Source organism: Myxine glutinosa, chromosome 6 (genome assembly GCF_964187855.1).
Source record: "Myxine glutinosa chromosome 6, kmMyxGlut1.1, whole genome shotgun sequence".
Taxonomy (NCBI): domain Eukaryota; kingdom Metazoa; phylum Chordata; class Myxini; order Myxiniformes; family Myxinidae; genus Myxine; species Myxine glutinosa.
This window is the reverse complement of record NC_136266.1, coordinates 70,282,269-70,298,833: the sequence shown is the minus strand read 5'-3', so window position 1 is coordinate 70,298,833 and position 16,565 is coordinate 70,282,269. Positions and strand designations below refer to the sequence as shown.

General features: G+C 46.8%; 1 protein-coding gene across 2 annotated transcripts in view; it reads left to right on the top strand.

Moving 5' to 3' along the window:
- Nucleotides 1–16,565, top strand: part of LOC137429945 (beta-1,4 N-acetylgalactosaminyltransferase 1) — an 81,920-nt gene that overhangs the window by 16,321 nt on the left and 49,034 nt on the right. For both annotated transcript variants that reach the window (XM_078780000.1, XM_078780001.1), the window contains 2 exons: nucleotides 3,958–4,128; nucleotides 5,517–5,623. In XM_078780000.1, coding sequence (XP_078636126.1) covers nucleotides 3,958–4,128; nucleotides 5,517–5,623 — 278 coding nt within the window. The remainder of the gene's footprint in view (nucleotides 1–3,957; nucleotides 4,129–5,516; nucleotides 5,624–16,565) is intronic.

The following is a 16,565-nucleotide window of genomic DNA, read 5'->3' as shown; positions in this document are numbered from 1 at the left end:
TACCGCGAGTTTGCTGGGGGTTGGACCACGTGACTTCTGTGTCGCTTCGACCGCCAACGCCTCGATTGATCTTGATCGGACATTGTTCCAACGATCGCTGGAGCGAATCAACTTCGCCTTGGAGAGTTATAGAGACATTGAGGAGTGCTCGGTTCCATTCCCTGGGAGTGCCATGAGTTTGAGATAAGTACTAGATAAGATGGTACCATCTTAAGATATTTTGATTGTCTGGATTTGCTATCGTTATTGGTGATGTTATTCCTGTGTGGTTTTTAATATATTATTGGTTTGTTTATAACCATTGGTGTGGTTTCCTTATTGATTTCGACACGGAATAATATATATATTTTCTGCCGTGGATCCTCCCGGGGTTCGGAGGCATACCGAGACCAGGCGGTCGGGGAGGAATACGTAACAATACGGACGGACAAACACTGTTCTAGACGGCTCTGCCCGATGGGCTACACCGTAAAAATGCAATAAAGACTGTAATCTTCTTTTTTTTGGACATCTTGAAAATAGTTAGGGTTGGTGTTGCAATGAATAAGTTGAGGCTATATTTAATCTTCATGACCACAATAACCCACCACAATTGACTTTCTACATGCAATGGATCCTGAGATATTAAATATGCAACTCAAAACATCTGCCATCATGGAAAATGGTGACTGCAAAATTGAAGTCCTACCCAAGCTTTGTTTTGCCAGGAATTAGTCCTGTAATTAACACAATCCATCAAATTACCTGTGCATCAAAATGTTTACTGGAAATCTTTCCTCTGCAAGATTTTAATCCTCAATTATAGGAAACCAGGTTGTAATAGCTTGCCTTATAGTCAGGACAGGATGGAAAACACAAGGAAATACAATACACCAAACACACATCTCTACCAAACATTTCAGCAACGTTTAAAATGTCATGGCAACATTGCATGTTCCCTGGGATGGAACTGGTATCCCAGAGGAGTCCATTTGTCCCATCATACCTGCACTCTATCAACACCTCATTAATCAGATCCATCACCATGTTTTTTTTTTCTTAATTGTATGTATTTTATTTTATTTTGGGGAAGGACGTTGTAGAGTAAAAAATGAACAACACCGGCAGGCCATCCACCCTCTTACGATGCCCTCTCACAAACATCACTATCATTCCATAGGTATCCAATAACCATCCATACCTAAAGCCCCAGTCATACCGGCCATTTTCAGGCCACGAATCGCCACGACCTAAGATCGGGGCGACATTCTTGGCCAGATCGTATTGGGGTCCTGGCGATTCCTGGATGATCGGGGGTGTACTTGGCAGTTCGGGTCGAGACGGGAAGCCGCCCCGACAATTTTGAACTGTTCAAAATTATCGTGGCGATTCGTGGCGTTTTTCAAACTCTTGCTGCTGTCTGGAGGGTGTCGTACGGGCGCGTGTGGGCATCGGGAAAATGGTGGTGGAGTGTCTTGCGGCGGTCGGGAAACTTGGCTGCCACGATTCGCTCCGCATCCAGCAAGCACTGATACGACCGCCGTACGTCCTCACATGGACACCGTACGACTGCCATCACGATCTTCCAAGAATTGCCCCGATCCGTCCCGACCACGTTCGCGCAGCAGTACGACGACTCACGATCATTGCCGATCTCTCACAAATTAACAAGACTCCACCAAGACTGCCGTAAGCATGCAGTAAGCACCAGTAGGCGCCAGTACGACCTGTCACAAGACCGGGGTGTCCGGCACCTCGGTAGGGCTGGGCAGGACATCAGGCTCGAGCTCCAGGGCCGGCGGCTGGGTGCTGGTTTCCGGCTCCTCAGCTGGCAGGTTCTCACAGAACGGTGGCCGCGTGATTGTGCACGTCTTCCTGGATCCCCTCCCCATCTTCCTGGCTGGCGGCATCATTGGAAGGCTTGGAGTTGATGATTTATATAAACGACATACAAAAATAACGTGAATTAGCGTCGTCTGAATTTTAAGATCGTAGTTAGGTCGGCGCGATTCTTGGCCGTTCTTATATAGGGCAAGGACGGCCGCCGCGCAGTCGGGCTCGGACGGGTGGGCACGTACGCGTGCGTACTGCGGTCGTAGTGCCGTCGTAGTGCGGTCGTAGTGCCGTCGTAGTGGGATCGGGGTGGATCGGGGCGGATCAGGGCGAAGACGTGTGGGCACGGGCTAGGACTTGTGGAGATCTTGCCGCGCACTTGGTGGATCGGGCTTTGTCGGCGCGGCAGTCACGGCGCGATCGTACGGGAGTCGTGGCAGGGGTGTTTTGGTATGACTGTGGGAAAATTTACAGCCGATCTTGCCGAAAAGTCGTGTTGGTGCGGGGAATCGCCAGATCGGGGGTGATCGGGGCGATTCGTGGCCACTCAAATCCGGTATGACTGGGGCTTAAGCTTTCGACCAGGTAGAACAGTAAAACTCCAAATTAAATTGCTCACAGTATGTAAAACCGAAGAAAAGAACAATGAAAAATTAATAAGTGGCACCTTATGTTAGGAGGTAGGAGAGAGCTGTCGAATGGGGGTAGGGAAGGGTGAGTGATTGCGGAAGAGGCAGGGAAAGAACTTTGTTTTGGACAAGAAAGGGTGACATGGAAAAGCATTGGGAGGAGGTGGAGTGGGGGATTTGGGGGATTTGGGTAATGGGAGATCAGAAAGGATCTAGCATCTACAGTATGTGTTTAACAAAATGTAAAATCAATGAAGTAGACGTACAGTATATTATTACACAACACAACAGCATATATTATAAGGTCATTAGAATCTCTCTAATTATAAGGTCTCTAATTATATATCTAATGATACATTATATTTCTCTCTCTCTAATTATAACTAATTATATAATTAGTTATAATTAGTTATAGGTCTCTCTAATTATATATCTCTCTAATTATAACAGCATATATTATAAGGTCATTAGAATCTCTACACAACACAACAGCATATATTTATAACGTCATTAGAATCTCTCTAATCAAACTAATGACACAAATATAATGGCATATAAAGCTGAGAAGCCAATTAATGTGAGATCATCAGATAGGTGGGGTCAATAAAAGGAAGTAACCCCGAACTGAGTCAGATGGGTGGTTTATTGAGCATTGGTATTAATCTACATTATAAAACGGGAGTGTCCATCCACGAATTACTCCCTCAGTTTTGGGGCTAGTCCCGCCAAACCTTCTGTGGAACATTTTGGTGTCCCAGCGGTTATCCTAAGGTAGGTAGGTGGGAGGTCTCATAAATTCCTCAATACAATTATGCTTTTGAATTTCGATCTGGACGAAACTGCTCGCGATCCGGAAGTAAACACATATTCATGGGTTCGGCAGAAATATTCGCTGGTTTGATAATATGCCAATATAATTGTGATTTTCAGTTTTCACCTGAAAGACACCAATTTAAACATCCTAAGGTGAGTGCGTGGTTTCATAAATTTCTCAATACAGTTATGATTTTGATTTTCAATCCATACAAAGTCTTTCCTATCCGCCCTTTCTTGCCGGCAGATTCGTCTGTATTGGTTAACATGACAGAATGGCATCTGTATTAATTTACCTCACAAGTGTTTGTAGCATTGTATTTTGTTATACTAATGCCATAGTATTAATTTGTGATTGGAATTATGCTGTTTGGAATGAAAATATAGAGATTGAATTTAAAGGAAATGATGTGAGGGTTTCTACCCATGACAGTCGCGGATTCGCTTTTTGCAGTTTCACCGTTGACCGTGGATAGAAACATTCAGCTGCAGTAAGTTTGTTTTTACGCAAGTCCTTCACGAACCTGTTGTCAATGCCTGATGTTCGACTGAAGGTGGCACAGGAATGTGGAATTTATTGGTTCATAGTTTAGCATTTGCCACTTCCGCATTGTCTGGTTGCATTTGGCCTCCTACATTTGGCCTTGTGATTAGGCTGCTATAGACCATTTTGCCCTGAGCGTTTTGCACTTCTCTTTCTCAGGGTGCTGCCGGGAAACTCATGCAGCTGTAATCAACTCCCATGGTCGTTAAGTAAATCGAATCCTTTTCACATTTGGAGAACAGAAAAGAGCTCTGCCAAACCTCACCCTCTAGACGGAGATGAAGGAGCTTGGATCAGACTGGAAGATGAGTATAAGCAACATCTGGCCAGGTAATATATTAAAACCATTTATTGCTCTCCACTGATTCCTGAAATGCCCCCACCTTACAAATGGCAATCTGTTAACTTTTAATGGCAGACTTTCGCACAGTGTTGAAGCAAATTAACTCATCTCACAGACAATTAGAAAAGGGGGATTGGAAATATAAAAGAAGCGTCTCATGTCAGTCTGTGCAACATGTGCTTTCCAACACATCAGAGATATAGTATCAGGACAAAATAGGTAAATCATAAGTGTCTAAGGCTTACTTAGGAGCTCCTACATATCACACATTTGGGACAAGAACATTAGGCTAAATTATTTTACTTTTGCAGGAATTGGTGTTGTTACCTCCGCCACCAAAGGTGGATGGAGATTATGTTTTCACCCCTGTCTGTCTGTTTGTCTGTCTGCCTGTGAACAAGATATCTCAAAAAGTTGTGGACGGATTCGGACGAAACGTGGTGGAGAGTTTGCTAAAATGACCAGGAAGAATTGATCCAATTTTGGTGAAGATTGGAATCGGGATCCGGATTAGATAATTTTAAAAGTGATTCTTCACCATTGAGTGATAAGGTTAAAACCAATACATAGCACAATATCTCAAAAAACTATGGACGGATTTGGATGAAAGTTGGTGGAGAGGTTGTGTGTGACGAGACTGACTCGATTCGATTTTGGTGAAGATCTGAAGACATATTCGGATACGATAATTATTTAATTCGTAAGTGATTCTTCACCATTGAGAGATCGGGCGAAAAGCGATATATAACACGATATTAAAAAAAATTATGCACGAGTTATGATGAAACTTGGGGGATGAATTGGTTAGGTGACAAGAACAAGCCAATTAGATTTTGGTTCAGGTCCGAATCCAGATCCGGCCTATCAGTGGATACAAAACGTAAACTACTCAGCCTGGTGGAGGTTTGCCCTCTACCGAGTGGCATTATAGTTTTGTATGCAGCCTTTGGCTGCTGGTTGCATCATTTCTGAAAGTGTGACTGTGCTGCTGATGCATTCCCCCTGCTTCCAGTAAGCTGGTACACATTTTGCTGACCTTGGAAGAATGACGGGCTATCAACCCACCATGTGCTATTTCAACGGCACAACATGGGCTCAAACTCAAGGCCCTAATATATTAAGTGAGCCACCTTAACCGTTTAGCCAACACCAGGCTTTGAGGAATTACAAGGACTTTCAACAATGGACAATGCAACACAGGATATGGGATTTGAACCTGACTTCCCAGAATCTTGGGCTGTATGCCCAGAAAGGAACATTAAACAGACTATTTTTGTTATACATATTTATTCATCACACTTTTTAATAAGTTGAAACAAATACTGTAGTTTTACTTTCTCCACTATTTCCTTTTTGTACGTGTTCGTTCTGAAAGGTTCTCTCTGCCTGAACATGAGCTGATGTTTGCCGAAGCCAATTTTCCACTTTCGTACCCGACCCAGGGTTTAAGGGTCCACCCACTGGGAACGATCCTCATTCCTGGTGAGACCGCCGGAGGCATTTAGTGTGAATTCTGCACCTAAACGGCCTTATAGCTATTGTACCCTTGTACTTTGTAATTATATTCTATTGTACTTTGTGCATTCCACACTTAAAAAGCCCTGAAGTGATTGATCATCAATCACATCAAAGTTAATTTATTTATCACTAAAATTGGGACAGAGTCGAGAAGGCACAACCATCCCAAAGTTCATGAAAAACCGAAAAAGGCTCAAAGTCCCAATGTTTTGGTGACAGATTAGCTTTGTTCAGTGACAAGCACAGACCAAGTGCACTCACATTTTTTTTTTTTTTTTGTCTACAAGATCGAGGCTCGTGAAAGAGCGAACATTAATCACACAAAAAGTGAAACCGACACATAAAAAACAAAAAACAAGGGGAGCGGTAGACAAGATGGGGAGAGAGGGGGAAAGACACAAACACAACATTTGAGAGCAGGGACATCGTGAGAAATGTGGGAGGGGGAGGGCTTGGGGGGAGGTGGGAGAGGTATAAAACATGAACACTGCAAGGACTTCCAGGAAAGAAGTTGGAATTTCCCCAAAAAAAGTGTATCTGGGGTGAATTAGCGGGGGTAGAAAAGATCAAGGTTTTGGATGGGGGAAGATAAGAGATGGTGGTGAACAGCTGTTTTAAAGACCTGGAGGGAGGAGTGGGATTGAAGGGAGTGGGGGAGTTTGTTCCAGAGGTGGGAGAAAAGGGGAATGAAAGAGTGAAGGTGAGCAGAGAGCCTAGATTTTGGCAGTTTAACCATAAGAGGGTTGCAGGCAGATCTTGTGTGACCTGAAGGAATATTGGGGGGACAGAGCACAGAGAGAGCTGGGGGAGCAAGGCCGGAGAGGAGTCGGTAGAAGACAGAAAGACCACCAACCTGCCTGCGGTGAGTGAGTGAAAGGCCCTCGGAGTTGACTACATCGCAGGAGATTCCAATGATTCTGAAAGCTTTGGCCTCAACAGCGTGAAGCCGAGCAAGGTGTGAGGCAGGAGCACCAGCCCAGAGGGGGGAACAGTATTCCATTGAGCTGCGCATGAAAGCCTTGTATGTGGTGAGGAGCTCAGGTGTGCCAAGGAAGGACTTCGCACGACGGAGGATGCCCAGTCGGCGACTGGCTTTGGAGGCCAGCTTGGAAATGTGGTTTTCCCAAGAAAGATCATGGCAGATAGTGAGACCCAAAAGCTTGAGCAACAGAACTTCTTGGAGAGGATTGTTGAGAAAGTATATGGGAGGGTTTTCCAGTCGGTCCTTTCGGAGAGACATTGCAAGAGTGTGAGATTTGTCAGGATTGAAAGACATGTTCCACTTGTTTGACCAGTCTGTTATTTTGTCCAGGTCTGCAGAGAGTGAGGAGGCTGCAGACTGCTGATCTGAGGGATGAGGAATGGAGTGGCAGATATTGGAGTCATCAGCAAAGAGATAGAGAGGATTTTCCAGAGAGTCGGAGAGATCATTGATGAAGACCAGAAATAGCACAGGGCCCAGAACACTACCTTGGGGTACTCCAGCCAGAACAGGAAGGGGAGGTGAGAGAAATCCATTCAGGGCCACACGTTGCCGACGACTAGAGAGGAAGTCCGCAAGCCATGACTGGAGATTTCCATGGATACCATAGGAGGAGAGTTTGGTGAGCACAGCTGGGTGCCAGACCGTATCGAAGGCACGTGATATGTCAAGTGAGACACCTCTGATTTCCTGTTTGGCATTGAGGACCTCCATCCATTGTTGAGACAGCAGAATCAACATGTTCAGAGTAGAATGACCTGGTTTAAATCCAAATTGATGATCAGAGATCAAGCCATTGGAGAAGAGGACGGATTTGATATCCGAAGCAATGATGGATTCCATGACTTTGCTGATAATTGGAAGCAGGCTGATTGGTCTGTAATTGCAAGGATCTGTTTTTGCACCTTTTTTGTGTAAAGCGGTAATGTTTGCTGATTTCCAAGATGCTGGCAGATGACCTTGAGCAAAAGAGAGGGTGAAAAGAACAGAGAGAGGGTGAGATAGAGCGGCAGAGCAGGATTTTAGGACCCGTGGGCTGATGCCGTCTGGTCCAGTTGCAGAATCAGAGTCGAGGTTTGACAAAAACTTCTCCACCTTGTCAGGAGAGAAGGACACAGAGTCCAGGAGAGGACACAGAGTCCAGGAGCAGTTGAGTTCGACTGGGAAAGGTGAGAACAGAGAGAGATGGGTTTGGGACACAAGATTTTGAGGCAAACACAGAGTTGAGGCATTCGGCTTTGTCACGTGCGGTGTCAACTGTGTTGCCATTTGAGGTAAGGGAGGGGATGGAGGGGGAACAAACACCAGAAACGGATTTGACCAGACGCCACCAGGATTTTGAGGAAGGAGACAGGTTTGAGAGTTCAATCTTGAGTGTGGAGAGATAGTGCTTCCTGGCACTCCTGAGGGTAGACACACACTTGTTCCGAGCTTGGTGGAAGGAACTGAGATTGCCTTCAGTTGGATTTGCCTTCCAAGAGGCAAAGGCAAGTTGTTTCAGGGCAACTGCCTCACCACAAGATTCAGTGTACCATGGATGGGAGGAAGGGTAAGACAATTGAAGACGAGATGGGATAAATCTGTGCATGAGAGAGAGAGCAGTTTGCTTTGGAAGAATTCCCAGAAAGAATTGATGCCAGACACAGTAGAGATTGGAGACCAGTCCAGGTGATTGATGGCTGCTTGCAGCCCGTGCTAGTCGGCCTGAGTGAAATGCCAGACTTGTCGGCGCTGAGGAGGCTCTCTGAGAATGGCCAGAGAGATGTCCACTTTAACAAGCACATGATCAGAAGAACCGATTGGAGCAGAAGAAGAGCAGCAGACATTTGCAGGGAAGTTAGTCATAACCAGGTCCAGAAGAGAAGATACTCCATTGACTGAGATCCGGGTCGGGAAATTGACAGATTGTGTCAGTCCCAATGAGTCGCAGAAGTCCTTTGCTGAGGTGCCATGGCTGGTGAGAGAGGAACCCACACCCAGCCAGCTGAAATGATGACAGTTGAAGTCGCCACATATGAGGAAGAGAGAGTTTGGATGAGTTGATAGAAGTTGGTCCATGTTGTCTGACAGCGAAATGTAAATGGAGTCATCACTGTTTGGAGGACGGTACAGAACACATATGAACAAAAGGTGGGAGCGGAGAGGAAGCCCTAGCCAGAGGTACACCTGGGGGTGGGGTGGAGAGAGGGCAGTGCAAGGAGAATGAGGAAGAGAGTTTTTGATAAAGATAGCCACCCCACCACCAGGACGAGGCTCAGGTCTATCATACTGGAGGAGGGAGTAACCAGGAAGAGATAGTAAGGAATCAGAGACATCTTGAAGGAGGAAAGTTTCTGTTAAGCAGATCTAGTCTGGATTGTCAGAAGCAACCTGAATGGAGAGATCAATCAGGTTTGAGCGAAGGCCCCGGATGTTTGAGGTCCATACCGTTAGAGGAGAGAGGGGGAGCATTGGGTGCAGGACAGGGGAGGGGAGGGGTAGGGTCAGATGAAGGATGAGAGGGGGAGGTAGGAAGAGCAGTTGATTGTGTGTCAGAGATTACAGAAGAGCTACAAGAAAGGGAAGGATGAGGAGGACGAAAGGTTTGATGGTGATGGGATGAGGCACAGTGAGGGGTTGTTTGAGGGGGGGGGGGCAGAGGAAAGTAGGTTGGGGGAGGTGGAGGAATGAGATAGAAGGGAGACGAAGTGGGGAGGGGCAGCTTTGAGTGGGAGGAGGGAGAATTTGGGAGGGATGGTTGGGGGGGAGATTTGAAGGGGAGGGACAAAGGGGGGAGTTTAGGAGGGGAAGGGCAAGGGGGGAGTTTAGGAGGGGAGGGGCAAGGGGGGAGATTTGGAGGGGAGGGGCAAGGGGGGAGTTTAGAAAGTGGATGATTAATGAAAGATGAACATTTATAACAAATTGGGTTTGTTGTGATTTTCAAGTTAGCGATCCGTTTAAGAACGATGGAGGAGGGGTGGAATGAATGAGAATTTAGAGCATGTAGTGAGAAATAATTATCAGAGATTGAATATTTTTTTGAAATGGAATGAGTTGAAGAGGAAATTGAAAGGAGCCTTTTAAATAAGAAGAAAAACAGCGTGTTGTAATAAACCACTGAATAAAACACTCCAGGGGAAAGTTTAAACATATTTAAACAGAACCGTGAAGAACAATCTTATAATCACAAAAATACCAATGGGGAGAGGGAGCCTAGAGGGACAACCATGAGTCACTTGAACAGGGCAAAAGGTGGAAGGCAAGGGGATAATGGGGGCGTGGCGAGACAGCGCACGTGGGCAGAGGCAAAAGCACATGATGGGACAAAAGCACACGAGGAGAAAGGGAAATAAAAGTTTGTTTTTTTTGGGGGGGGGGGGGGTGGGGGTTACAACGTCAGACAAAGAGTAGATGTTCGGTGAAGTTTGGGGGAGACCAGCGAAGGAAGGAACAAACTTCGACAGGGGAAGCCTAAGGCACACGCGGCACGGCAAACAGAAAATGATTAATTTATGAAAGATAAACACCGAGAAACTTCCAAGGGACACACTCTAGGTTCACACACCGAAAGATAAATACAGTTTCGACAAAATACAATTGTGAACAGACTTAACTTTGAAAACGTGGAGACCGTGTGGAGCTTCGAAAATCCGTGACGTCGTCTCCAAGATCTCGCGAAGAGAGCAAACATGTTTAATAGTGTCCTGTGGCTGACTCTCAGTTAACACCGAGAGTACGCCACGGATGGCAATCGAGCTTAATGAAGGCGTTGTTCAATTGATGGCGGATGATATGCGAGACGGAATGAAAAATACAGACTCACCTGGATGGCTGGCACAGGAGTCTTCACCCTGCAAATCAATTCAACCCGAGACGGATGTAAAATGTACAAAAGGAATATTTGTTAAACGGAACCCGATAACAAAGAATGCGACGATAAATACTACAACCTAGGTTGGGATCCCACACACCTCACTTCAACAACAGACAAAGGAAGAATTAAATTAAAGCAAACGTTGTGTTCTGTGGTGTTGCTTAGGTCTGTCTGCAGTGTGTCTGGGTTCGTCAGGGATGGTCAGGCTCCGAGCATGCCATCCGACGCGGCTCCGGTCGGCGGGAAGAAAGTCCTCGATGCACCCCCGCTCACCAGGCCTCGATCAACCCTCTTGCGCCGAGCGAGCGGGCGTGCAACCCGCTTCACCAGTCGTGCAATATCCTCCCGAATTTGGCATGGTCTGCGATGTACTCAACGTTCGGGCCGCAAAGGAGAGAGTCGAGGTGAAGGAAGGTGTGAGGGCAAGAACGAGCGATGTCCAGGCACCAACGTCTACCTCAACGAGCAGGGACGAGAGAGAAAATGTCGGTCTCTTCTCCTTTTTGTCAATCCCTCTTGACGTCATCTCTCTCTCTGCCAATCCCTGCCGGCCAACATTACAGGCTCAACCCTCCACCAATGGCCACGTCACCTCTCTCTCATGCCATTTGTTTGATGGCCAATCAGTCTGTCACTTCCTTCGATCTTGCTTCACCACTCAGCGAGCTGCTTCTTGCTTTTGCCCTGACCAATCACCAGTCCTCTCCCACTCTCCCAATTGGTGGCCCTCGTCCTGTGGTCTTCTTTCTACCAATCCTTCGCAAGGTGGGTGTGGCCTCAGCCTGCCTGAGCAATGAGTGATAATATGCAAGCTGGTGATGTGGCTGGCTGTAGCTGCATCGGCGGTGCCCCGAACTGGCTTCCAGTGGGTTTTATGGTTATTTTCGTGGAGGGGGGATTTAAGTAGTGTTTGTGTGGTGTTACTATTGGGCCTAACTAATGTCTGTTGTGCGTTGCCATACGGGACACAGGTATGATCACAGAGGGAATGACACACCGGGAATTAGCTGAATCCCTACAACTACTTAACATGCCCCACCCCCTCGTGGCGGGGACGAAGATCCACTTAATCCGACAGACGAGCTAGACAGGTCCTCTACTTATTTACATTGAGATGGTTGTTGCTACCCACGATCATCGGAGCACCTACCTATGCAGATCTACCTAAATCTATATATGCCCCTACCCCAAGATTCACAACAATATCTTCCCAAGTGTGACATCTTGTGCTATATTATTACCCTGTGCTCGCACCAAGTTGAGTGTGCAGGGTAAGTATTCGATGAATACCATCTAGTTATGCAAGTATTGCTACCTCTAAGATAACACAACACTCAAGTAAGCGTGCTATATCAGAGGTAGCACACTTGGTTCTGAGTTGTCTTCTGGATTCAATTATCGACCCGACAGTAAACTATCATGGTACTTTGTAGACAGGGCATTGCAGCAAACTGTGCTGCCCAGCTTTGGACATTAATCCAGACTTTTGTCTGCCAGCATTTCTTCGTGGATATTAAAGACCCCACAATGTCCTTTGCAAGAGTTGCGATTGTATTTTCAAAAATCGGCCTTTGCAAAAGTCAGATATTATTGAACCCTAACCCTAACCCTTGGCCACCATAAGGTTCATGCAGGTTGCCTTTTTTTTAGCAGTTGCCCAAAGAGCTGGCAGATTTCCGGAATACTATATTGTATTGTTACGGTTTTCCGCCGCCCTTCCTACCCTTACCAAGGGGAGATTAAGCCCCTTGTTCTTTCTGGGCCGGCGTAACCGAGACTTGAAACGCCCCTCCCGGGCAAACGCAAGGTAGGGTTTCGGGACAAGTCTCGCACGTACCTAAATACCTGCGCCGCCACGGAAACGGGGAATCAAGCCTCGCACGAGCCACGTGTAATTTGGGTACACCGAGCGGATGGCGTACCATGTGGTCCGTGCAGTTACCGTTAGTATTGGGACCCGATTCGAGCGGTTCTATTTGTACCACGCTTAGTCAATGATGGAAAGCACGAGACGGTCAAATAAAGGAAGAACACTATTTAATTACTATTTGCACAAGTATGTACAAGTCGGTAGAAAGCAGAGAGACACAGAGCAGAACTTAAGCAGTCTTATATTAACCCAGACACGGGCCCGATCACACTCACAAAGGGGGAAATGCAGGTAGGATAGTGTTCACGCGCTGCCTTGGTCGTTCAGGAACGGCTTCGCCCGGAGTGGCTCTCCACGGTCACAGCACATCCCGCGATGAAGGCAAGCAGGAGGTGGAAGGGACCCTTGGAGCGCGTCTCTTGAACAAAGGGCAGCAGGCAGGCGGTCTTCCACAGCGCGTTGAGTTACCGGCGCGCTATCACTCACGTAACCCAATAGAGGCTCGGCCTCAAGCTCAACCGAGCGTCCACTTTGGTATGAGCGCTTATACTTAGTTCATGCGCGTCTTCTCCCTTGTACCACACTCAACTCTCACAGGACTTAGTCAAGCGCCTCCCTTCGCAGAACTTAGTGCAGCTCCCCTCTGGCAGAACTGTTAACTCTCAACAGAACTCACAAGCTCACCTTTCCACTCAACTGCTGGTGGGGGCTTCGCGCAACGGGTTTTATTGCCACGCCCTGAGCCCTCTCGAATGTTCCAACCACACCCTGTGACGCAGTGCCGCAGCCACTCCCTTTGAGCCCTGATTGGCGGCTCGTGCTTACTGTCAGCTTCTCCGCCGCCCTCATTCGGTCCCTGCTCGATTTGCCAGGCCTGCCTCATGTTAATTCGCGCCAAAAAGCCAAAGGCAGCATAAGGAGGCATAAGGCGGCATAAGGCAATGGAGGCGGCATAAGGCAATGAAAAGGACCTAACTCTTATTATTCTACTCAACGCAAAACTAACACAGGAAAAGGACTATGCTCACAAATACTAAGAAATAACTGCACTATCGCGAGGCTACATGTTGTAGTGTGACTAAACTATGAGGGGGAAATTTAACCTTTATTGTACAAAACTCAAAACCGCAACACTACCCCTCTCCCTCGTCAGACTCGTCCCCGAGTCGAACCTAACAAAAATGGAACGACCGGTTTTGAGAATGATCTGGAAAATTACTTTTACTTTTGCATGTGACATATAGATGTGGTTCCCTCTAACATTTACTCTAACTCGTGGGTGTGACAGTTTTAAAACACTAAATATGTCCCCCCTATTGTGTTGAGTAGCTACCCTAACAGAATCACGCCCACAATTAACCGAATCCGGAATTTGTCAAACTAAACACATAGCCGGTGGGCAGCATTTTATATACAAGCACAGAAAACTTAACCTTATTTACAATTCTATGACCCAGGACCTGTCCTTTTTGAAGAGAAGATTGGAGGGGAGAGAAAGAACAGCAAAATACACAAAAACACACTAAAAAATTCACAACACTTGCTGCTTGCTTCTTGCATCTTGCTTCTTGCTTCTTCTCTGTGCATATGTCAAACCGGCTAGCCCCCGGACCGGCATACAGGCCATTCCTGATCTTCAGGGCTAACTAAACTTACAAATCTTCTCATCCCAAGCACACCATAATAAAAATGCACAAAACATTCTTTTATTGTATTTCTTGGCCAAGCAGGGCCAACCTTATGTGGCCCGACTGCGTGACATTGATGCCACTCAAAACAAGTGGTCCAAAGATGCAAGGTGATGCTGCAGCAAGGTGCTGCACAGCAGAGGTGTAAGGCCACAAAACTTGTGGTCCATGAGTGTAATAATGTGCAGCAAAGTTATAGCAAAAGGATACGGCAGCAAAGTGCCACGCAGTTCGGCTGCACATATGTAGCAAAGTGCAGCAAGGATTCTGCACAGATGTAGCAAGGTGCAGCAAGGAATTCTGCACAGGTCGATGGTGCTGCACAGTTCCACCTACAAAATGGTCCTGGGGTGGGGGGAGAGACAAAGCACGACCAGCAAAGCGGAAAGGGCGCAAAGGTACACAGCAAAACAAGGTAATGCAGCACAAGCGGCGCGGAAGAGCAAGCAGAGCAGACTCGTCCCTAGCCGTCCGTACCCCCCATCATCGGCTTACACTACCCTAGCCCTCCCTTGTATTTACAAATTCGTCTCTACGTCTTGTCTCCCATATCCCCCTCTAATACCAAATTCGTCTCCCAATCCCTCCCAGGAAGGAAGGAATGGAACAAACACAATGTCCCATTATGTCATGATGCGTCTTACACTCAAACAGTTCACTTGGTCCTGGTGTGGAGCTTCGTCCTCCTCGGTGATTGGCTGTGGATGGTGTGAAGGGATTTCTCATCTCCTAACTACACTACTGATATTTACTTTTAAACTACCCGGGGTTCTACCCTGCCAATCGGCCATCTTTAAACTATGTGGTTCTAAGAACCGAACCCTGTGATGCCATCCGAATTTGGGTCTCACTCCCACAAATTTTCATACTGTGCCCTTGCACAATTTTGGGGCTGGGTCGTGTGGCTCTCCCAGCAGGTCTAACTACCTGCGCACCTCCGCCACTGAAGTCGCCACCCGAGCTTACCTGCTCCTGCGACTACCTAACTGGGGAAGGCCCCTCCTGGCACTTTACCCCCTGATGCCCACCTTGGCATTGGGCAACCCGGGTCCTTCCTTTGGATCCTCGGGCCTGTAGAATAATAAATTAACTGCTGTTCTACTTCAGAAACTTCAGAAACTCGTTTTAGCAAAATCAATGTTTTATTCACTTTTGAGAGTTTTGCTGTATTCTACTAAATGTACTAATTAGATATTAATGACGTTGTTCTGTCGGTCGTGGCTGTAGCTCCTTCTGTAGGTCTTTTGTTGAACCTCGTTCAGTTGTTGACCAGTCTCCAGTTGGTTGATCAGGTCAACTGGTCTTCAGTTGTTCAGTCACTCTCCCAGTCCACTGCTTCTCCGTCACTCTCCCAGTTCTCTCTGCTCCCCAATCGCAACTTTCTCTTGGTTTTAAAGCCCCAAACTCCTTTGATGTTGCGGAGCATGCAGGGTGTCTCTGGTTCCCTTATCCAAAACCTTATTTGGCTCTCTCTTGGCCAGCTTTCTATGTTGAGCGACTGAGAGCACTTATTTCTGTTCAAGAGGTCAAATGCTCTGACCTGCTCAGGGAGAATTTGCAGCCTGTGTGCAGTGAACTGAACATAGGCTATTTTTGATAGACAGATGGCAGTCCAAGAGCGGTACACATTCTGTCTTGTATTATATTGCTCTTGTCTCATTTGTAAAGTAAAACATATTCCTTTTACTTTGTAAAGTAAAACATATTCCACTTTAAACAAGATTACATTGAGATATATTCTAGCAATATTGTCAATATGAATATTTATTCCCTGACAGGCCCCACTCAACAACTCCTCACAACTACCCTAACTGACTCCCAGAGCCTACCTGCAGCCTCACCTAGCCGACAAACTACCAGTGGCGGAGTGCCCCAATAACCATACGCACCAATTAAACCACACGCCCAGCCATGTCACTGACTCATGCACCCTCCAAAGCACTACTTTGCCACTACCCGCACCACAGGTGTCAATATCCATACAAATTTTGCCTAAGCCCTCTACCTGGCTTTACACTACCCACCCCGGGCATCCGTGAATGGGTTCCATCTCCCCCCATTCACTCCTTCGCACCATGCATTCCACACCTTTTATTCCACACCTTTTATTCAACACCAAGCATTCCACACCACATATTCGCACACCATTTATCTCGCACACCTCTAAGTTCTCGCACACCTTTTGTGCTCACACCTTTTTACATACACCTCCACACAACTCCATTGATCTCAACACAATTCCTCACACACACACAGCATCATCTATCTAACCGCTTTTCCCCTAAAACTCGTGCTTCCCCGTCTTCCCTTTACATTATGCACTTCCTTCGTCATCAACATCCACCTAAGCTACCTACGTCCCCACTATAGGTACAATGTCACGACTTAAATCTCATGTCTTCTACAGTCTGCTAAATCCCTAACATTATCCTAGCCCTCCCTCGGCTAGCTTCGGTGCCCCATGGAGGTAACCATCACTGGCCCCCCATGTGCCTAACACTGCCATCCCCCTA